The following is an 18,652-nucleotide window of genomic DNA, read 5'->3' on the forward strand; positions in this document are numbered from 1 at the left end:
TATACCTAACTCAGCTCAGTCAAAAGTTTTTGAGGTATTTGATCCAGATAACAGGACATTTCACTAGTGAACAGTTGTGTCTGCTTCGAGGCAATGCTTGCCCCATGGCAGAAAGCCATGAATATACTGTGTAATCAATAATCAATGGTAAAGGACTGGAATGTGTTGGCCCTTTACCGTGTACCAGGTGGTGTTCGGTGTTCTACACACATCATCTTACTAATCACCACAGTCACTTTCAAGGAGAGACTCCGAATCAGATGGGGACCTGCTGGCCGAGGTTAGAAATTGGGACCCCAACCCTGGCCGACTGGGTCCCGGGAGCCCCTCCCGGCTGCTAAGCGGCGTGGCCTCAGGGGGCGAGGTGTGAGTTACCAAAACACCACCCATACCCAGCTTCATTCACAGAGTTTCTAGGTAGCTCAGTGTGTTCTACCTGCACTTCTGGAACGGGAGGAAACTCCCCACAAATAAACATAAGTAACCCCGATGTTCTCAGACAATACAAAGAACTCATCGCTACTCTTAGCAAAAACCACACCACAGTGGAAAGATGTGTCCGGTCCCAGGCTACTCGGCATCCGGGGTCTCGGCAGTGACTCAGAATCACCGAGAAAGAGTCACCCGCTCTGCAATGTTTCTGTCTTGTCTCCACAGCAGCCTCTCTGGGCAACTCAGGGTTCCCGGCGGGCCCAAAGCCTTCCGGACACCCATAATCCCCCCATGTGGCACCCCCTTCCACAGGAGGAAGCAAAGGCCACGGACAACCCACAAGGCACCTCCTCCCCTCTGCTCACCCTGCAGACGGTCACATCCACAGCCAGCCGGGTGCCCTGCCCTCACCTGGGTGTCCCTGCAGCGCCATCACCCACCTGAAGCACCAGGATGGCTCATCAGCGAGGCTCGGATATTCTTCACCAATAGTTTGAGCTCATGAGCCCTTGGAGGTTTGGGAGGGCAGGATTCCTGAGTAGATGAAGTGCGCTGCAGATGCTGCAGAAAGGAAAACAAAGAACAGTGAGCCGTGGGAAAGAGGGAGTGGCCGCTGGACACCTGTTACAGGGAAGGAATCTTCAAGAAAACCTTCAGAGGGAGCCTGGCCCCCAGGCCTGCTCTGTAACAACTGGGGAGGGAGGGTACCAGTCACCCACAGCTGCTTCCCCTGCTTGGGAGCCCTGTACATCCCACAGAAAGCAAGCGAGGGAGTTAAGCGTTCACCCAGAGAGGACTCCCCTGAATCTCACTGTGGGCGGAGATGGGGCCACGCGTGACCCAGGGCAGGAGCTTGAGACAGAGTGGGGCGCCCTCCCTGGGATGCAGGGGCCCACTGCCCAACAACACTAAGTGTGACACCAGCCAGGACACTGGCTACTTCCCACCTCCTGGCAGGCCTGCCATCCACGTGGGGAGGATCTAAGTGTCATCCAGGTGTCACGCTAGGGACAAAGCAGAGGCAGGTACCCCTGGAGTCTGCTTCATCACCATATCCTCAAATGGGCGTCAAGGTGTTTCCAACAGAGAGCCTCCCCAAGCTTGTGGGGCCTCACCTTCAGACCAGCCTTTCTCAAGCTAGCTTCCTGCTCCCACTCATGGCTACGAGTGTTATTTACAAGGGGCTCCTTAGGTACAAACGTTTGGGAATCCTGGAAAAGCTTCTCAGAGACATCACAGGCCTCTGCACAGCGAGAGCCTTCCAGGGAGGGATCCTCAGAGCTGATTTGGCCTCAGAGGGCTTTTGGGGGGGATGCCTACTAACATCTCAAGCGACTGTAGTGCTCTTAGGTCACCACCTAGAAAACATGATTCTGAGCCAGGGCCTTGCCCGCTGTGAGCTGCAGGTGCTGGGAGGCCAAGAAGTAACCCCAGAAGTCCTCAAGATCCAGGTCCCTGAGCACTGGGGACAGAGCAGCCCACATGTCTGGGGAGGAGATGCAATGCTTTCTCAGTTGTGTATGCGTGATGGCTAATCTCATGTGTTGACCTGACTGGACCACGGGGTGCCCAGGCATGTGGTCAGACAGGATTCTGGGTATGTCTGCGAGGAGGTTTCTGCCTCAGATTTACATTTAGATCAACAGACCGTGTAAAGCAGACTGCCTTCCCTAGTGTGGTGGGCCTCGTCCAATCAGGTGAAGGCCTGAATAGAACAAAGGGCTGACTCTCCCTCAGATAAGAGGGAATTCCTCATGCCTGATGGCCTTAGAGCTGGGATATCCATTTTTCCCTGTCTTTGGACTTGAGTGGAAACATCAGCTCTCCTGGGTCCCAGCCTGCTGGCTTCTCCTGCAACTCTTGGGGCTTGTCAGCCTCTGGCATGAGCCAACTGCCTAGAATAAGTCTCCTTATATACATAAATATATATATTTTATACATAAATATATAATTGGCTCATGCAGTTACGGAGGCTATTTTATACACACACACACACATCCATTGGTTCTGTTTCTCTAGAGTACCCTAATATAATATGCGTGTTATTTTGATACATACACTCTACAAATTTATTTAAAAGCATTATTGAATTTATAGTAGTCTTGGTCCCTTTATTTTCTGAATCAATGTATTCTAAAAAGGCAGTACTATTTTGTGAAGTTTCTCAAATTTTGACATTAAAAAGGTATAGTCATATTCAAAACAGGCACCTCTGATTTGAACTAAGCCACCAGGATAGAATTACTGAAAGAGAGAACGGCCAAGCCTCTGCTCTCACCCCTGGGAAGCCTGGCCTGACCCCCAATCTCTGGGGCCGAGCCCCACCCGGCGGCACACCCCTGGGAACGGTGCACGCACGCCCACAAACCCCTCCCTCTGCTTGTCTGCTTACTCAGCTGCCCCTTCTGCTGCATCAGGTTTCTTATGTTCTGATAACCTTCAGCACCCAGAGCGAACCACAAAGCACTGTGATCCCCTGATATCTGTGCAGTGAATCAAAGAGATTTTGTCTCCAGGCTCTACACAGGCACAGTGGTGATGCCCTAACGGGAACCAGAGACCAAGAGCCTGCATCAAAAAATCATATTAAAAGTTATACTTTAGGGACTTCCCTGGCTGTCCAGGGGTTAAGACTTCGCCTTCCAAGGCAGAGGGTGAGGGTTCGATCCCTGGTCAGGGAGCTAAGCTCCCACATGCCTCGTGGCCAAAACACCAAAACATAAAAAACAGAAGCGATATTGTAACAAATTCAATAAAGACTTAAAAAAAAATAGTTATACTTTCACACTGACTTCACCACCCACTATATAATAACAGTGGATATTCTACCATGCCACATAAAAATACTGGAAAGACATAGGAAAAATAACTTTAGGGACTGTAAATGTATGTTTTGCAGAGTCATCACGAAAAGATCTGCTCATGATTGGGAGAATTAATTCACCTCAAGCCAAGGTTTTTGGATGTGTCGCCAAAAGAGATGTGCGTGACCAAGCCCAGGGAGGCTGTCCTGGGCGAATGCTCTGGACGTGAATTTAGCCAGAGAATTAGCAGCTAATCAGGCGGTGGGGAGGGCCCCAGAATGGGGAGGGGGGTCGTCAGCATGGGAAGGACCCCACAGAGGAGATGGCCTCATGTGTCCACACTGCCTGAGGGCGACAGACCCCCAAGAGACAGTGTGGACGGAGGCTGTCCCCGTCCTGGGCTAAACGTCTGTGGGTCCAGTGTGCTTCCTCTGCCTGCCTCGGGGCAGTTCCCAGGTACCTCAGTTCTGGAAGGGTGTGATCCCAGACAACAGGCTCTGGGGGCACAACAAAAAGTCAAGTTCTGGTTCCTAAAAGGAGAGGATCTGGGCTACTTCGGCTTAGACTCTGCTGAGTGGGCTGGACACCTCTTCCTTCCCTCCCATGGGGCTTCGGAACCCTGTGCCCTGAACTCAGAGCTTTGCCCCAGACCATGGTCATCACCCACCAGCAAGCGACCGTGCAATCTCGCTCTACCACGACGGGGGTGGGCAGAGGCAAGGTGCAGGGGTGGGGGGGCGAGCATGGGAAATGCACACAAATTCTCCAAGCGGGCGGACCGCTGTTCTTCATGGGGTCATGAAGCACCCACACCCCGTGAACTGGTTTACCTGAACTTCCCTCACATCCGTAGGCTTTGTGCTCAGAACCACTGATGGGGAGGCAGAGCCAACCAGGTGCTTCAAAATATCCTTGAGACTTTCAGAGACTGCATCTGCCCCAACCGCCTGGTCCTGCCGAAAGAGGAGGGAGTCACCAAACCATCTCGTAACCAGGCACGTGGACAAGTGGGCAAGCAAATGCATGGCTCTCCGGATGTCCCTGGGACGAAACAGACTTGGGGTCACCAGGGCTCCAGGAGATCAGACTAGGACAGTGAGACGCTCACTCATTCTTATCTTTGCCGATCTCAGAAGTCATTCATCCTCCTTGTTTTTAAAAGTTAAAGATAAGACATGTGCAACATAGACATGTGTCATTTCTGTGGATATCTTTTCAGTCCTTTCCCGTAAACATATAGGCACATGTTTTTTCTTTCTTGCCTGATGTTTGATTTTTTTTTTTAATTAAAAGGTAGTCACGGGACTTCCCTGGTGGTCCAGTGGTTAAAACATCACCTTCCAATGCAGGGGTTGCAGGTTCGATCCCTGGTTGGGGAGCTAAGATCCCACATGCTTTGCGGCCAAAAAAAAAAAAAAAAACCAAAACATAAAAGCAGAAGCAATAATGTAACAAATTCAATAAAGACTTTAAAAATGGTCCACATCAAAAAAAATAAGAAGAAAAAAAATAAATGGTATTCAAGTAAATGTAAAGGCTCAATAAAAATGAAGACAAGCTTGTAGAAGAATAACAGAGCAGGATGACTTGCATCACCAGATGTCAAGCTCTATAAGGCTACAATAATTAATACCCAACAGAAACGCGCTCATGTGTTCTAGAATGTTCACAGCACCACTATTCATAATGACTCCAAACTGGAAACTACCTAAGTATCCATCAATACCTGAACAGATACACAAGTTATGGTGCAGTCACACAATGGAATACCACAGGGCAATGAGCACAATGTACAAGCACACACAATGACACAGATGAATCTCACAGACACAATGTTAAGTGAAAGAAAACAAACACAGAAAAACACATACATAGAACTGCATAATTCCTTTATTTAAAGTATCAAAACAGGCAAAACTAAGCTAATGCTGTTTGTGGGCAGAATTCTAACATGACCCTCAACGAGTCATGTTCTGCATCATCCCCTCACCTTGAGGGCAGGTGGCGCCCGTGACTTGCTTCCAGCCAACGGAATACAGCAAAGTGATGTGATGGACAAAGGTTATGTTATATACAACTCCCTCTTAGCAAACCAGAGCAAGAGATTCTCCTGCTAACCTTGAAGAAGTCAGCTTCCACGTGTGAGGGGGCCACATGGCACAGACTGCAGGGCTTCAAGGAGCTGAGAGCAGCCCCAGCCCACAGCCATCAAGGAACTGAGGACCTCAGTCCTACAACCACAAGGAACCGAGTTTTGCCAACAACCATAGGAGACTGGAAGAGGATCCCGAGCTCTAGGAAGGGCAGTCAGCCCAGACCGTGATGACAGCCCATGAGAGCCCGAGCAGGGGACCCAGTTAAGCCTGGACTGACCGACAGATACTTTGAGGTAAATGTGTGTTGTTTCATGCTGCTGGGTTTGAGGTAATTATTAGTTGCAAGCATAGATAACTCATACATGTTAGAAGTCAGGAGCATGGTTACCCTTTGTAGGGGCTGCAGGTAGTGAGTGGAAGCGGGTAGAGGGGGTTTTCTGGGGAACTGACCCTGCTCTGTTTGTTGAGCTGGGTGCTGGGTTCTCATGAATGGTCAGTGTGTGAAAGCTTCAATGAGCTGCGCGCTTACAATATGTGCACTTTTCTGCATACCTTATCTCTCATTTTTTAAGCAAGGAGGATCTATTTTTTTAAATCTCAGTTAAAAGCCTTGTTTAAATATAATAGCTTTTGTTTTGAACTCTTAAAAGCTGGATCTGGCTGGACACTTGCTAAAAGAAAATGTCAAACTCTGCCAGCTCTGCTGGCATCCACGCCATCATTCCGTGGTTTCAGGAGAGCAGCTGCAGTGTGGTGAGTGCCGGGCCATGATTCTGGCTCTGCCACTGACGGCTCCAGGGCCCTCTGTGCCCCTCGCCACTTCTGGTGTAAACGTCCCCACTGTGGGGCTCCTGCCCCCGCTGCGCAGGGGGATGGACACCGGCAGGACTTGATTTCCACCAGGACCACAGACCTACTGAAGAATCTTCCAACTTGCGGGGCTGGAAGTGATTTCAGAAATTGGTCTGTGGTGTCCCAAGGACAACCAGCTGGCCAGGCCTTGTTACAGCAAACTTAGGCCAAATCTGCCATTTATTGAAAATCTACTCTCTGCCAGGAACTCTAACCTGATAATAATAGAAATGGCTCACATTTACGTCACTCTTAGGATGTGTCAGGCTCGATGCTACGCATTTACACATATTAACTAGTTGAATCCCCACAACCACCTTGAAAATCATCATCCCCATTTTACAGACGAGGAAACTGAGGCACAGAGAAATTAGTTAACATGTGTGGGGTCTCGCAGCTCATAAGTGGCAGAGCTGAGAGTTAAGCCCAGGCACTAAGGCGCCAGGGTCTGCACTGAGAACCGCTCTGCCATCATCTTTCTCTTATTGCAATAGGTTCTTGATACCCTTATTTTTAAACTGAGGTGAATTCACGTAACATAAATGTAACCATTTTAAGGTATGCATTTCAGTGGTGTTTAGTACATACATACACGGTGTTGTAAAACTATCACCTCTATCTAGTTCCAAAATATTTCCATCACCTCCAAAGTAAACCCTTTACTCATTAGCAGTCACTCCCCAATCCTCCCCCCAACAGCCCCTGACAGCCACTAATCTGCTTTGCATCTTCATGGATTTGTGTATTCTGGGTATTTCATAGGAATGGGATCATATGACATGGTCATTTATGTCTGGCTTCTTTTACTTAGCACAATGTTTTCAAGGTTCATTCATAAGCTAGCACATATTAGTACTCCAATCTTTTTATGACTGAAGAATAGTCCATTGTATGGATGTGTTGCACTTGGTTTATCTATTTCTATCTTTTTTAACCCGCCCATTTCTCCTCACTTTACAGAGGAGGAAACCAAGGCGGAAAGATGGGTTCTGGGGTGCTCAGGGTCCATCACATTTTAGATCTGCAGAGCAGCTGACTTGGGGACCTTCCTTTATAGCTGTCCCCCTGCCCCCATGCCATCTCAACCGCCAGGGGCCCAAGGGGTTACTAAGCCCACAGGACCCAGCTCCAAGGGGCTGGTTTAATCCCACAGGATTACTTCATTGGGAAAGTCATGCTTCTTATTAATACGGGGAGCCCAAGGTTGGCAGAGAAATGTACAGGGCCTAGTGGGGAGCAAGGTGTGAAGACTGCATACAGCATGCCACTGAGTGGGTTAAGAATGGGGCAATAAGGTCCATTTTGCAAAAAGAAACCTAGGATGGGTAAACGAAAACAAAAGAGACAAGCGAGCAGAGAGCAGGGGATGGATGGGGTGGAGGGGAGAGGGATGGAGACTGGACTTCTGCACACAATATTTCATGTAATTTTGACTGTTGAACTATGTTAATATTCTGCATGTTCAAAAAATATGTAAATCAACAAAGATGGGGGACAAAACCTGAAACTGTACTAACAGAAGCAAATGCTTACATCTGCTTACATTAACTCACATCAAGTTGGTAACGTAACCACACAGAGGAAAACACTTAATTTGAGTAGTCTTTGAGCACAGAACTCAGTACCCCCTCGGCGGGATACACTCTGCTATGAAGACCAGCAGAGCAATCTTGAACTCTGGAAGGTCTGATGTCAGAGGTGGCAGGGGAGCAGTTTACAGAACCGTTCTGTGTGTACTGTAGGCCTGAAAAAGCAGTGCCATGTGGGGGAAAGCAGATGCAAACGTGGGCGGGAAGGAGAAAAAGAAAATAAACCAGTGACTAGGGAAACATTTAACATGTGTACTTTGTACAACTAAACGGTCAGGCAACAATTCCACTTCTGACGTATGCAAGGGAAAAGAATTACAATTCAAACTTCTTAGTCTTAAAAACAAACTGCCTACACCTATATCAAGGCACAAACAGTTATAATATTTATGGACAAATTATCAAATTTTGAACAATCTTTCCAGCAACTGGAAGCGACAGCACCCACGTGACTCAGCAGGCCCCTCCTGCTCCCAAATTCACTTCCTCACACCCCCAAGACCACAGGAAGCGGGGAGATCACCTTCAGACTTGAGATGCAGCTTTGCAAAAGCTGTGGAGAGAAAGGAGGTGGTGGCCTTGGAAGCCAGGCTTTGGACTCAGGCTGAGCTGTAGGCGAGTGGAGCGCCCTCACAGTGAAGGCAAGCGTCTGAGGGTCAGGGGTGATAGAACGGTGAGGAAAACCTAGGTTCCATCACTGCCATGGTTTTCAACCACTGCACACAAGTGCTGCACACAAGTGCTTTAAAAAATCCCCGGTCCAATTAAACCTGCCTGGGGGACGGGGCAGGCTTCAGGATTTTTAAAAGCTGCCAGGTGACTGCAGGTGCAGCCCAGATGAGAGCTGGCATTAAATCCACGGAAGGCCCTCCCCACCTCCCCTACCCCCCACCCCACCCACCAACGTTGCCCCATCACTGCCCTGTGCATTCCCCGGGATCACACATCAGACACGCATTAATCAGAGGCTCCGTCTCCCAGAGCAGGTGGTCATGATGTGCCATGTTTGCACATACACAAGGGAGGAATCACAGTAACTCACGGACTGACCTCCCCCGGTGCCTTGGGCTGGATCGTAATGGCCATCTCTGGCGCGCTGATGAAGGACCACTTGATCTGAATGTCTTCTCTCTTCTCCTTCATGTGGAGCTCCAGCTATTAAAGAAAAAAAAAAGATTGGAGAACTGCTCTCTTCACTGGAGCCTCAAAATGTGTCTGTGTGTTCATTTGTTTTCTTAGACCGTTACTTATCGCCTCCTTGGCATACCGTGTGCTTTCAAAATGGAAAGGAGGGTCCCAAATCCCCTGACCTCCCTTTCCCCGTTGTGTAGCCCACCCCGCCCTCCCCGGCGCCTTCCTCTGCCTCAACCTGTCACTTGGCGAGGAACGTCAGGGTCGGGGCTAAAGGCCAGGTGCCATGAAAACCCTGCAGCCTCTTGATGACCAGCCCTCTGCTTTGCAGCTCTCTTCTGAGAGCCTCACCAAGGCATAATGGAGCCGGAGGGACAAAGAGAAGGGAGCCGGATGCCTTGTCCAGCCCCACACGCTGACACAGCCCCCGAGGGTTGTGTACAGAGCCGTCAGCATTCTTATCCTCTCTTGCCGGGGCCACTACACAACCTCCACTTGGACTCTGATCTCTCCCGATGCCCCTTCCGGCCCTACCCATCTGTTGTGGCAGAATAACGCCTGCCCCCTCCAAAGATGTCCACACCCCAATCCTTAGAACCTGTGGATATATTACCTCACGTGGCAAAAGGGACTCTACAGGTGTGATTAGGGTAAGGACCTTGGGGTGTGGTGACAACCCTGCATTAACCCAGTGATCCCTGGGGAAGCATAGGAGCCCTTAAAAATGGAAGAGGAAGACAGACGAGCATGCCAGGGAGATGTGACTGGAAGATAGAGAAAGATGCCAGGAACCCAGGAGTGAGGTTGCCTCTCGAACCTGGGACCTTGCCCTTAGCTGACAGCCAGCAAGGAATTCGACCCTCAGTCCTACAACCATAAGGAGCTGAATCCTGCTGATGACAGGTGAGCAAGGAAACAGATTCTCCCCCCGGGAGCTTCCAGAAAGGAAGGCAGCCCACCAACACCAGGATTTTAGCCTGTGTTGGACATCAGACCTCCAGAATGGTGACATGATAAATGTGTGCAGTTTTCAGCTAAGATTACGGTGATTTGTTTCAGCAGCTAGAGCAAACTAATACGCCATCCTTCCTTCTTCAGCTGGAGACTCATTCTAAAGCCAACATCTTGACCCTTCCCACCTCCACGCCTCCGCCCCACCACCCAGGGAAAGGGAAGGAGAGAATGGCTTTAGACTTGTTTTCTCAGTACTCAGTACTCTCCCTCATGCTAGCAACTAGCATGAGGTAAGAGAAATGATGCTTCCCTTGCCCTATAATTCTGGGTGACTCTCGCAAAAGTGCACTTTAATTTCATTGCCACAGTCCCCGAGTCGCTCCCACCAGGTCGGGGAGAGGGCTTAGCTGCTCGTCTCTATGCATCTTTTATCTGAAGAACAGCAGAGGGGGGGGAATGCTTCCTGCCATGAGCATTAATAACTCACCAACCTCTAGCAGCTGCCTCTGCTCTGAGAGGTAATCCACAGGCTGCTTTTAAACTATGGTAAGAGATCAAAGATACAATTGTGTTACCTGTATCTGAGCTGCTGAAAATGGCACATAAACAGCATCTCAGAAACTACGTTTCCTCGGTGAATGTCTGTGGTCCTTGCTGGACTCACCCCATCCTGAAACGTGTGTCATGTTGGGTACGTGTGTCCCAGACTTTAAAATAATCTTCTAATCACATTGTCCAAAAAACTAGTCGGGGAGTAGGAGGGCTTTAACATCTGACAAGTCCGCGAGGTCAACTTAACCTCTTCGACTCTCGGAAAGGGAATGTTACCAGGGTAGGGGTGGGGAGGCTGGGTTTCAGAGAAATGCCATTTAGGGAGCCAGAAATTTTTGTTTGCTCTGGTTGTTTAAAACCATGTCTTTTAAGCAAAGCAAATGGAATATAATCTTCCCTTGTGGTTGAGAACCCTGAATGATTTGCGCTCGTTCCCCAAATTAGCAGTCAAGCACAAGGACAGAGGAGAGGGAACAACTTGAATCAGCAGTGACCCCTGAAACAGACCCAGAAATTCACAGTCTTTACACACCGGCTAAACAAGAGCTTCAGTGAACTTCTGCTTCTGTGTGTGTGACATGCTATCTGATGGTTTAGGCATCCAGAAGTTTCACTAACAAGTCTATTATAATTATTACATATGTCTCTATTTATAATTGCTTTATGTATAATTATTAATGTTATATATACAATATATAAAGATATCAATCATAAAAGTTATAATTATGTAAGTCTAGTATAATTATTATAATAATGTCTATTATCCAAAAAATAATGGTAGTACTCATCCTTTAACATATAAAAATAATAAGGGGTCTTTTAAAGCTGACTTTTTCAAACACTAAAAGGAGGAATGCCAAGTCCAGCCCCTAAGCTGTTTTCCAAGCTGCAGGAGACTTCTGAGGTCTAGTACTTGATCCTGAAATAGAACCACTTTCCTCCTCTCAGATGCCATTTACCTTAATCTAGCAGTCGACAACACCCTTGATATGCTTCAGTGCCTTGAAAAATACCGTATCTCCCGTATTTGATGGATGGGAAACTCTGAATTCGTTATATATACGTGTACATATGTGTGTGTGTATATATATGTGTCTGTGTATACACCTATGTGTGTACATATATGTGTGTGTATACATACACCTATTTCACACACACTTTATTTCCTACAGAGACAATATAATATGGAAGGTGACAGTCCAAAACTTATGGAATGAACGGTAATTAATGAAAACAGGAGCATCCACGTCTGTGATCGCACCCCTCTCACCCTGCAGGTTTATGAGAACTGTTTTCCTAGGACTCGCTCAGTCTCCCCAACTTTACCTGTAGATGAAGCGGGGAGAGCTGCACACTGTAGAGCGGCTGCCCCGTGTCCTCGGACGAGGGTAGCCCCACGCTGACCAGGAACTGGATGGTCTCGGCCAACACATGACAAAACACCACCTAGAGAAGAGGCCATAAAACCACGGAACTTTACGCAAGAGAGAGGAGAGCTTGCACCTTACCCATCTTCGTTTCACTGAACAAAATAATCTGGACTCTATAAATGAGCAAGGACAAGAATTCAGAGTTTCAAATATGGAGGAATATCCAGACTCACACCTTTTCTATTATGCAGCAATTTGAAAACTAGAAGCAAAATTTCAGATCTTTTCTTCCTGATGGACTCCTGGGAGCTCACTCTGGCTTGCCCAAATCTAGTTAGGATCTTTCCACTCATAAAGATTTTTTTCTTTAAACATGGCTTTGTTCTATTTCTCCACGCAGCTGATTTTAAACTGCCCAGACAGTTCCACATTCACATGGAGTGAACGCCATTAGCCACCATCTCTCACTAAAAATGGGCCTTAAAAAGAAAATTTCTTATGGATGTTACAAGGAAAAAATAAAAAACGTACCCAGAACACAAGAAATTGTTTCCATTTAAATAAATTTTAACCTATTGTGGTTTTCAAAGAGGCAGGGATAATTCAAAGAACGAATGAAATATTAAACAGTTACAAAATGATATAGCCTTAATAAAAATAGAATTATAAAATGAGCTCATTTAAAGACCTAGGAGACAAAATAATTACATCAGGAATAGACCTGACCACATTCCTGACGTAAATCGCAAAGCATTTTAGAGGGATGAGTGTGAAAGCTGTTGCCTCACAGAGGAGTATCGAGTTTCTGCCACAGAATCCCCCTACTGGAGCAGACCTTCCAGAACGAGGGGTCGGCCACCCTCCTGGCAAGATGCCAAGCAAGCCCAGTGTGGGATGACCACAAGGCCAGGTGCCAGGTGTGCAAAGGCAGGGAGGAAGGGCAGTGGGAGAGGATGGAGGGGGTCCAGCAGGTGGCCAGTGCGTCTGGCCAAAGCCGGGTCGGCAGAGGCTGAGAGTACGGCGGGATGGATCCCACATTCCCAAGGGAACTGCTGACCCCACGTTGGATGGTGTCACTTGGGAAGAAAGGAAAAATTCTTTTAATTCTCTGGTGGATTTAGAACCTAAAATACCAAGTAGAAAGACTGTCAAAACAGTTACTTTGTCGGGGTAACTGCTATGTCACAAAGTTCAGACTAAAAACATGTCCCCCCCGCTGATCCCTGGCTAACCCTCTCCCCGACCCTCTCCACTCGGGGTCCACCTGCCCCTCCAACAAAAACCTGACCTGTACTCTACCAGGCCCCCCAGCAAGGGGCCCATTTCCAGCGTCCACTATAAATGCTCCGGACAGTGCAGGGCTAGAAAAAGAAAATCTCGCCTTTACCAAATACTGGCAGAGAATTGCACAACCCTTATTTTCATGCGTTCTTGTGAAGTCCCTCTCAGAGGACTGATCTACGTGGATTAGTGCTATATCTTCATCATGTTAGTGCATCTCCAGAGTTCATCAAAGGGTGGAACAAAAAAAATGTTTGTATAAGAAATGTCATCTATTCATTTTAAAAATAAATGCCCTATAAACAATCCTTTGAGAAGGAACTTGTTTTTGTTTTTGGCCGAGCCACATGGCATGCGGGATCTTAGTTCCCCGACCAGAGATAGAACCTGGGCCCCCTGCACTGGGAGCGTGGAGTCTTAACCACTGGACCACCAGGGAAGTCCCAGAAGGAATGTATTTTGATGCCGGATGAGTTATACACACAAGTGACATGACACGGAGAAAATTCTCTGTTCTTTGTCTCAATAGCGGAGGCTGTTTTACTGCTTAAAATTAAAAACCAGACAGTGACTGGTTGACTTCTTCTTTGGAAACGTCTATACTGAGCTAATTAGAATGTTACCGAGAAAACTGACAGCTTCATTAGCGCCCTGACTCAAGAAAGAGTTTGGTTTCCGTTTGTACCCAGTTCTACAAAAAGCTACCCCATTGCCCCATTCCTGATACACAGACAGCCCAAGCACCTGGTTAGAAGCAAATAAACAAATAATCCAACAAAGATTTTAAAAGACTTTAAAACTTCTAGAATGCAAGCCTCCAAAGGTCACAATTACCATTCAAGTCACATCAGGAAAGTAAGTGCAATCACTAAAAATGGGACATCTAAAGGTCTGAATGCCCTTTCATAGAGACCCCCCCCTGGAGGGTCTTCCCTGGCCCTATGGCTTTCTGACCCTCTAAATAACACCTGTCATATAGACCAACCATTTCTTGGCCATTCTTTAGTATATTCAGCTGGAAAAACTAATTAAATCAACAATCTGATCAGTTTTGATATGGCCAAACGAAATGCCACCACTGTTCCTGTGGGTCCAGCTGGAGGGATGACCATTAGGCCAAATCCATGTCCAGGGCCAGGTTCTGCCCCCGCCTCTCTGAGAGGAATAATGTCCCATTTGCCAAATGGATGAGAACAAAATGGAAAGGACGCTTTGAAAATAAGTAATCTTCTTTTAGTGCATTAAGGTGTTATCCACAACGGGGATTAAATTCTCTCAACCCAGGCAAATAGCGGCAAGGCTGTCCGCATCCCCAAGGGGTCCCCTCTTGCAACAGCAGAAGGCAGAATCACCTGATGCAAGGTTAAGTAGACCCTTCCAGCTAGTGTCAGAGCGTCCAGGGTTGACTTCTACCTAAATATGGACGAGCGGGTAGAGACCCTGATCTTGACCCTAGAGTCTCCCCGCCCCAAACACAATCGTGTTCATGAGGCTCCCTTCTGAAGTTTACAAGTCAGCTCCTTGGAGCATCCCAATTATACAGGGCTGTTTAAATATGGCTGTCAAACCTTTAATGTGTGGGCCTCCCCCCGAAGCAGTCTGATATCGGTACTGGATTTTTAAAGTTAAACTGAAGCGATGTCTAGCTTCTGTGGCAGAGGCCCTGGAGCAGGACTCCACAAAGCCAAGATCTGGACGCACAGAAGCGAGCTCCCTTGAAAGTAGCCAGCCACAAATCCACCTGCTTTATTCTTGAGATTTTGTTTCCCAAAGCAAGCAAAGAAATCCTCGATTACACAAACCATTTCAAAAATCACGCAACAGAAGGCTGAACCGTGTATTCAGATAAATCCCCTTCCTCTCTACATAGGAGAGCCTTTCATGGGGGGTGGGCGGGCTCCACATGGGGAGGGTTTCGAAGGTGCAAGTCTTTAGCTCAAGGAGCAGCTGCGCTGACAGGTGAAGGGTCAGGGTCCCTGGTCCACCCCCAAGGGTCAAGAGGGGAGGTAGCTGAGGGAAGCATCTTCAGGATGTGAAAGTGGGCACATTTCGTTATAACTGCAGGGAGGCCATCAGTCAAGGTTATTTTTTTTCTCTCTAGCCTCCAGACCTTAAACTCAGTCACATACCTATGCAAATGGGTCTTATCCTCAAACTATATTCCTTTGTTTAGACAGGGGCCCAAAGAATTCCAGGCCTAGGTAGTCCCAGGTTTTGCTACTGCTTGCCAACAAGAAAGTCCTCAGAATCTGTCGATCTCACCACACTTTTCCACTTTCCTTTTCAATTAAGCCTCTTGTATGATTGCCTTAGCTCCTCCTTCTCTGAGAACACTCTAGAGAACTGGAAATAATGTAATTACTTTTGTCTCCAAAAGAATTAGGAATACAGCTGAGAAAAAGGACCTAAAAGGTTTATGTCACCCAATATATTTCACTTCAATCACGCTATATGACATCGTGCGGGAAAGAACTCCAAAATAAAAATGGAAGTAAAGACCCTTCACTAATCCTTCAGAGTTCCCAGTCAGATTTCTTCCCCAATTCTGCAACCCAGTCTTGGCCCTGTAAGTATTCTTTAAGATGGCACAAGCCTGATAGAAAATATTACTTCTACTCTGGAACAGACTCAATTTAAAAAGTAAACTCCATCAGAGCTGACTATTCTCAGAACATCTATAAAGTTAACCCTACTTGCCCGCTTGTTCACAATACCTGGCTGAAGGTGTATTTCTGTAAGGACTCTCCCAGTGGACCGAGGTGAAAAATGCTGGAAACAAGATGGCAGCCAACCCCAAGGAATGCTGGGTAGATGCTCTATTTCATCCCTTCGAGGGGTGTGCCTTGGACCACACGGGCTCCGATACCCCACCCCCGACTACACTCTCCATCCCTTCTCTTGTTGGGATACTTTAAAAAGAACAACGAGGCTTTTCAGTAATAGTACATGACCAGAAGGTATTGTTACTACATCATGTGGTTTAACGTGAGCATTCCTTGGCTTAAAAATCCAAGAATGTGCTGTTCTCCTCCATGGACTCTATGCATTAAAAGACATATACAGGACACTTCCTTTAAAATGAAGGCACTTGGTCACACCTCCACCTAATGCCACTGCTCTGTGTGTTCCAATTCACAAACAAAACCCCAGCTTACCCGAGGGTCCTTTTACCTGGTCTTCACCAGGCGAAGTACCTGAGGGCTGACTCAGCCCAGAATTCCACATGCCTCTATCCAAACAAACAGGTGGCCCTCCCGGAGACACTGCTCCTATTCACACCTCAAAGGGCAGGGCCTCCAATGAGGAATTTCGCACCTGCCCTTGGAAAGACCTGGCGTCAAAACAATTTCACAACCTGTTAGTATTTTAGCATAAATACCAGGCTAATGGGATTACCTGGAATTTCAAGTCATGCAAAGCCAAAAAAAGAGTCAACCAAATTTCCTATTTGCAACTACGACTTTGCGTGCTCTACCCTTGCAAAGTAAGGGGTCCACCAAGGTCTGGAAAGAGCACAGGAGTGCCCAGAAGCTCCCAGAGTATATTATAGTATATGAATGCATAACAGCCTTAGACAGAAAAAACCCATGTGCTCACAATATACAATTCATCCCAGTGACGGCTGTGGGGTTCCCCAACATACACTGTGGAATAAGATTCCGGGGGAAATTCCATGCAATTTCCCAAGGTCTGTTTGTTGCTATGGTTTTACAGAAGCAAGGGTTGGTTAGTGCCTTTCAGTTCCTTTTTTCCCATTTTCACCGTCTCTTTCCTGGGGGGGGCGTGGGTGGGTGGGAGCTTAAGTGAAATGATAATAATAAAGATGTAAATAATAATAGTAACAGTGCTGTTTATGGTGTATTGCGGTTGGAGCTCGTTTCTGGAGGCCGACTCGGGTTCAGTTCCAGCCTCTGTTATTCAGCAGCTCTTAGTAGTTCCCTTGCCCAAGTGCCCCAGCCTCTCTTGGCCTCAGTTTCCTCCTCCGTACAATGGGCACAATGCTTCCTTGGGCAGAGAAGAGCTGTGGGCACTAATGAGAACAGACACGGCCCTTATTGCCCGACGGCATCAGAGCTACCACATGGCAGGGGCCCTGCAGGTGCTGCACAGGCCGGGGCCGGGGAAGGATTCATCCTTTACAGACACAAAGCCCGTGGCTCAGAGAGGGCCTCACACCGAGAAGGCCAGCGTCACTGCAGTCCCCCAGCAGCAAGTGACCCTTGCTTTGCCTGGCAAGCCTTCCACATATACATCCTGTTCAAAGGGACACTCACTATGCTTGCTAAGTAAATGTGTGGCCTTTGCAGCGCGTGCCTATCCCAGCACAACACTCCTAACCCTGATTCCCGTTTGGAGAGCTCCCAGGCTGCCCTTGTAGACCTCGCGCCTTCACAAAGCTTCCGAACCCACGCATTTGCCCTGGAGGGGTTAAGGCTGCACCCCAAGAAGGAAGAGCTAAACTAAGTTTGCTCCTTCTGGGTCAAACATTCTGGAGCAAACCTCTCCTGGAACATGAGGAAAGAGAACACAGCTGAAACTCCCTGCTCTTGTGTAAGAGCGCAATTACAGTCTGGGAGAGAGAAATGTACTGGGGGCGTGTTGAGACTGGAAGGGAGGACACAGAGAGCCCTGGAGAGAAGTTGAAGGGCAATGCTCTCCTCCACAAGAAGTGCCCCACTCGGTACCGAGCCCTCACTGGGCCTGCCACCCGGCTAAGCTGAGCGTGTGTCTGCAGACCATGAGCCCTGGAGACCCAGGGGTGCTTCCAGTCGCCACCTGGAAAGATGCCCGTCCACAGGAGCACAGGTGTCCTGCCCTGCACGGGGAGAACTCCTTTAGAAAAATGCCCCTGCCCCAGCACAGCTTGCCTCTTGGAATAAATGTCTGGTCTTTGTCCTCAGTTCCTGGCACACAGCTCCTAAAAGCCTTGGAATCTCCGGAGTGATAAGACCGTCTTTTGTATGCTAAGGAGATGACTGGTGGTTTCGGGCCCCTAGATAACATCAGGATGGGGACTGGGGGCCAGAAAGACCAAGGCGTGGTTAGAGGGTAGCAGCTTTGCCACCTGGACTTCAGGGGAGGGGATGGGAACTAGAGAGGGAACACTCACCCATGCCTGTGATTTAATCAGCCATGCCTCTGTAATGGAACCTCCAGAAAACCCCTAAACAATGGGGTTCGGAGAGCTTCTGGTCCTGGGAGGGCGGTACATGTGGAGAGCGTGGAAGCTCCCCACCCCTTCTCCCTTCCCTGTCCCAGGCATCTGCCATTTGGCCGTTCCTGAGCTGTGTCCTTTATTAGACACTGATAATAGTAAGTAAAGTGCTTTCCCGAGTTCTGTGAGCTGTCCTAGCAAATGCTCAAGCATTTGGAAGGGGTTGTGGGACCTGCCGCTTTATAGCCAGTTGGTGGGTACAGGTGGCCCAGACTTGGGGTTGGCGTCTGAAGTGAGGGGCAGTCTTGGGCTGAGCCCTTAACCTGCAGGGTCCGTGCTGTGTGAGTAGTCAGTGTCAGAATCGAGTTGAATTGTAGGACACCCTGTTGGTGTCCAGAGAACTGGAGGACTGCTTGTTGGGTGCAAGAAAAATCGC

At 48.1% G+C, this 18,652-nt stretch overlaps 1 protein-coding gene across 8 annotated transcripts in view; it reads right to left on the reverse strand.

Annotated features, from left to right (window-relative positions):
* C2CD2 (C2 calcium dependent domain containing 2) overlaps positions 1-18,652 on the reverse strand; it is a 61,571-nt gene that overhangs the window by 23,670 nt on the left and 19,249 nt on the right. For all 8 annotated transcript variants that reach the window (XR_005019700.1, XM_036850482.1, XM_036850490.1 and 5 more), the window contains exons 3-6: positions 11,737-11,856; positions 8,824-8,928; positions 4,067-4,189; positions 873-993 (exon numbers count right to left, since the gene is read on the reverse strand). Coding sequence is in view for 7 of the 8 variants with exons in the window: in XM_036850482.1 (XP_036706377.1) it covers positions 873-993; positions 4,067-4,189; positions 8,824-8,928; positions 11,737-11,856 (469 nt within the window). In the remaining variant the exon portion in view is untranslated. The remainder of the gene's footprint in view (positions 1-872; positions 994-4,066; positions 4,190-8,823; positions 8,929-11,736; positions 11,857-18,652) is intronic.

Source organism: Balaenoptera musculus, chromosome 4 (assembly GCF_009873245.2).
Source record: "Balaenoptera musculus isolate JJ_BM4_2016_0621 chromosome 4, mBalMus1.pri.v3, whole genome shotgun sequence".
Lineage (NCBI taxonomy): Eukaryota > Metazoa > Chordata > Mammalia > Artiodactyla > Balaenopteridae > Balaenoptera > Balaenoptera musculus.